The following is a 4,813-nucleotide window of genomic DNA, read 5'->3' as shown; positions in this document are numbered from 1 at the left end:
ATAATAATAATAATAATAATAATACACTTTATCTGATCTGAACAAGAAACACAGAACAGAAAAATAAAACAATATAGATCAATAAAAAGGAAATTTATGTTAGAAAAAAACGACATTAGACAGAATGAGCCAGTTTGAAGAAATTAGTTTTAAGGTTAGATTCAAATGATGGCAGAGAATCAGAGTTATGGAGAAATTCTGTTTAGTTCAGTTTAGGAAAGTTTTGACCAATCCATGATTTAATTTCAGAGAGGCCATCTGAAAGGTGGAGGGTGGACCGGGTCTCTTTAGCACAGCAGGACAAATGGTCTTCTGGAAACAAGACCAGGTGGAAGAAATAAATGAGCAGAGGACCAAATCCAGAACCCTGAGGTTCTCCTGGGGATGACTGTGACTTGAAGTTCTTGAGTTGGACATAGGTCTGTTGCAGTCAGCAATAAATCAATTAATCGCTTGATGAATTAACACAAGCTCTATAATTTCCATTTGCATGACTTTCCTGATAAAAGTCTTCATTCTGGCGATTTGGTCTCAACTACACCGTTTTTTGAAGGACAAGGTTGTTTGCAGAGACTTCATGATTCATTTTATTTCTTATTTCTGTTATTTATTTATTTTGGATATTTATCTTTGAGAATGTGTTCTTGCATTATTATGCCACTATATTAGTTGAAAATGGCCTCAAAACAACAATATTGTCATTTATCACAATAACGTCATTTATTGTCCTGCAAAATGTGTTGTTGTGACAGGACCAGGTGGACAGAGTGTTGATGGTCTTCAGGTAAGACTTGAACACATTCAAAGAAGGAACTTTGTGCTCTTTACACACATATACACAAAACTAACTCAGTGGAAATGGCAATACTGACATGCTTTAATTGAAAAAGGTTATTTGATCTTATTTCCTTTTTTTCCGTCACCTTGATGCTCTTCTACTTCATTCCTTTGTTATAAAGAAAGTTGTGCAGTTTGTTTTACATGGAGAATGTGATGAGAGTCATATAACTGAACAATTTGTTAAAAACCTAATAAAGTTTGAAAAACAATAAAATAAAATAATGAGCTTTGTTGTGCTGGGTAACCAGAACACTGACCCCTATGGCCGGGACCTCGGCTGCGTTTATCTCTCCGACCCGGACCAGGTAGTTAACGAAGTCCCGGGCAGCGTTGGTCTGAGCGTCCTTCTTGTTGGTGGAGTTTCCCATGCCGATGTAGTTGAAGCCGTCGACTCGGACCTGCATGGGGAGAGACTCGGGTCAGAGGCTCGGGTCAGAGTTGATGTGTGGAGCTGCTGCTGAACGGCGACGGAGGACTCACTTCACACATGAACTTCTGCCTGTTCTTGTTTCCTGCAGCTCGGATGTCGTAGCTGGGAGTCAGCTTCTTCTTCCCGCACCAGGCGTACAGGAAGTTCTTGATGTCCGCCATGATGGAACGCCAGGAAGGAGACGGTCCTCCTCTGATCCAACCTCAAAGTTACACAAACCATTTTAATCAAAGTGGCAGCAAATATTTTCACTGAAATCAGGGTTTGTCCACTGAGTTCATCGGGTTAAAAATTCCGTAAAAATATTTTCTACTGAAGTTCGGCTTTAAGCATCAAACCTGCAGACTGATGGACAGCTGGGGCAGGACTAAACATGGAAGAAAGAAATATAGAGAGTATACTGGAAACATCCAATTCCATTTTTTAGACTGTGTAGACATACAATGAGTTAAAACTGTTATAAATTAAGTTTGAATTAGCCAGAACTGAGGCCAGAGTACTGGAACCCGTCCCATCTGGACCGGACTACCCAACAGAGGTTTGAGATGATTTCCCAGGAAACAGTTTGTGGAAAATAGAAGCTGGTTTCTGTCTGACTGGATCTGGCCACATGTACATGGTGACGGTATGTGCGTCTCGGAGCTGATGTTCAGTAAGTCCAGCTGTTATGTTTAACTGCATTAGACGATCTTATTCACTTCTCAGATCATTTATGGACATTGTTTTATAAACTTCAACTTCAAAACTGGATCCAAGGTCGGAACCGAGGATAAAAGACAGGAAGTCCAGCTACTGCTAACATTTTACCTCTTTTAGCTGTAACTTTGACACATTAAGCGCTCATTACGCCAGAGATCTACTTCCTGATTTCTTTTAATTATAACATTATATAAACATTACATTTAGCTGCTAGCGCAGGTAATGCAAGAGCTACATGCTAACCTAATATTAGCCGTGTGCTAACTGCAGTTTTGTCTCCGGAGACGCTTAGCTACCCTCACAGAGACACAAAATGAGGTTAAAAACAAATAAAGCACGATAAACATACTTTTCTTTACTCACAATAAAGTCGGAAATTAGGAATGTCTCTCCGGATTCCCACAAACCGACAGAAAAATAAGAAAACGTTGATTTCCCTCAAATCCTGCCGGTTGGTAATAAATCTGTACCGCCACCATGTGGTCCGGCGGTGGAATTACACTGGCGTGTGTTTCTCCAGCTACCAGTGGGTGGATGGATGGATTTTAATTTATTTTATTTTATTTTTTGTCTTTCACAAAAATAAAACAAAAAAAAATTCTGTTTATAATTGACAGTGTTTATAAATATTGGTTTTAAGGGTGAAAATAGATAAAAATTAGTTAGAAACCTTATATATATAATGGATACACTATAACATATAAAGACCTATTTCAGGTTTCTATATGTTATATAAAGAATGGTAGGGAAAACAATGTACTTTTTTAATCATAAATCATTGTAATTACTGTATCCCTCTTTTTTAAAACTCTTGGTCTAGAATAGCGCCCCTCATGGTGTAGCTGTCTTAGTCCTGATTTGTTCTTCCTCTAAAGGTTCAAACAAACTTCCTCACCCACATGGAAACATTAGCGTCCATGCTTAGGACTATAAGTGTGAACCTGCGACTGGATCACCAAAACGTTCCAACTCCTTATGATGCAGAAATGAAAGTCCTCTGTGATGAAAATTACTTATTGTCCATTAAACAGAACAACGAGGCATCTTGGAACCTGCATAAATATAGTTAGAAAGAGGAACCACGGCTGTTTAAAGGGAATAAAGATGCATTTGACTCAGACCTGATACATCAGAAACATCAACAAACAGAGGACAGTGGTGACTTCTCAACATGCATTTCATAGCAGAATGAAACTCATAAAGCCTTTTCTGTCATGAACTGCGGTGTGTGGTGGTGAGGTAGACGCAGGCAGACCCAGGTTGGAGATGAAAATTATGATTTTAATGAAGAATATAGCTCAAACAGTCCATGAACAAGCAGCACAGCTGAGCGGAGGGCTGAGGCTCATCACTGAACTTACAATAGACAGACAGGAGAGATGATGACGTTAGACCAGACGATTCGACAAAGAAACAGAGACAACAGGTGGCACTAAATACACAGAACGAGACACATCTGGGAACAATGCAGAGGGTAGACAAGACAGCAGGAGACTCACTAGAGAGAGAACCTAGAATAAACACAGAGAAACTCAAATCCCCACATTTTCTGATTAAACAGAATGATCTAAATCTGGGCATAGACAGAGGATTCAGTTTTTATCTGAACCTGTTTTAACCAGTCATAGTATTTTTGTTCCACATTATCCTTTGTAAAATAATCAGTTACATTCTCAGTTTGTCAGATCATAATGCAGCTTTACTCCAAGTTCACTTAAAAATAAATGAGAATAAACCACAGAGTTCTGATATCTCATTTTTATTGGTTTCCAGCCAACCAGGTTCCCCTGATACCATTATTAGTTTCTCCAGAATAAGATACAGGATTAATCTGAGCATCAGTTAAAATAAACCAAACACCAGTTTCAATAAACTCTACAAATACATTTAAACACAAACATAATCAAGATAAAAACACGGAAATAAAACCAACAATTCCCAGGTGAGTCTCCACATATTGATCACTTTTACTCAGTGATTCCACCAGCAGTTCAGTTAGAAACAATAAAAATGGTGGCAGGAGGAACATGTGACTGGTTCTGGTTCTGGTTCTGGTCCAGAACCGAGGATGAAACCTGCTTCTAATCGGTCCAGTTATAAAAGTATCAGCCGGACCTCTTTAACACATAATGTTTACAGTGTATAACTGTTTTCATATGATTAGTTATGAGTTTTTCCTTCAATTTTATTTCACTGTTAGTTTTAATTTAGTTTCTTTGTGTTTCTAGTTTTATATTTTAAAGCAGAACAACAAACTGGATCTGGAGCTAAAGGACAACGTGGACAGAAGAGCTTTAATATAACTTTGTTTTATGTTTTCTCTGATCATAAGTACTTTAATAAATAATACATGAAGGAAGTTCTGGATGGATGTAAGATCTGACGATATGAGAGGAGCTGAATTTAAAGATGAGGTAATCAGGCGATCATATTAGGATTTTACTGTAAAGTATCATTTATTGATTCTTCATGGAGTTTCATCAGATCAACAACCAACAGGACAGATGATCAGAGGAGCAGAGTTTTTACCTCCATCATTAAGACCAGGACTGAAGTACGGGTAGAGTTTCTCCTTGAAGCAGCAGCCAGTAAAGGAGTAGATCAGAGCTGCAGCATCTACATCATAGAAGGAGACCAGACCCTGATCATAATCCACAAACACCCCGACCTTCTGAGGACCAGGATGGAGATGGAGACGGACTGAAGGTCCAGCTAGAGCTAAATACTCATTTCCATTTCTCAACCCAACAGTCCAGAAACCGTTCTTAGGACTCAGGTTGATGTCTCCCTTCCTGTCTACAGACTCTCTGGCCACTCCTAAAGCCCAGTCAGTCTTTCCTTTAA

General features: G+C 38.8%; 1 protein-coding gene across 1 annotated transcript in view; it reads right to left on the bottom strand.

The window, feature by feature from the left end:
* The window catches only part of dhx9 (DEAH (Asp-Glu-Ala-His) box helicase 9), a gene marked incomplete at its 3' end in the record, with an annotated part of 28,939 nt that extends 26,503 nt beyond the window's left edge, over positions 1-2,436 (bottom strand). The window contains exons 1-3 of the mRNA XM_015054931.1: positions 2,333-2,436; positions 1,321-1,472; positions 1,098-1,238 (exon numbers count right to left, since the gene is read on the bottom strand). Coding sequence (XP_014910417.1) covers positions 1,098-1,238; positions 1,321-1,431 — 252 coding nt within the window. The remainder of the gene's footprint in view (positions 1-1,097; positions 1,239-1,320; positions 1,473-2,332) is intronic.
* Between the last annotated feature and the right edge of the window lie 2,377 nt (positions 2,437-4,813).

This window comes from Poecilia latipinna, unplaced genomic scaffold (assembly GCF_001443285.1).
Source record: "Poecilia latipinna isolate Pla-1442-1.1 unplaced genomic scaffold, P_latipinna-1.0 Scaffold1287, whole genome shotgun sequence".
Lineage (NCBI taxonomy): Eukaryota > Metazoa > Chordata > Actinopteri > Cyprinodontiformes > Poeciliidae > Poecilia > Poecilia latipinna.
Note: the sequence above shows the minus strand (reverse complement) of the source record. Positions and strands in the feature narration are given on the sequence as shown.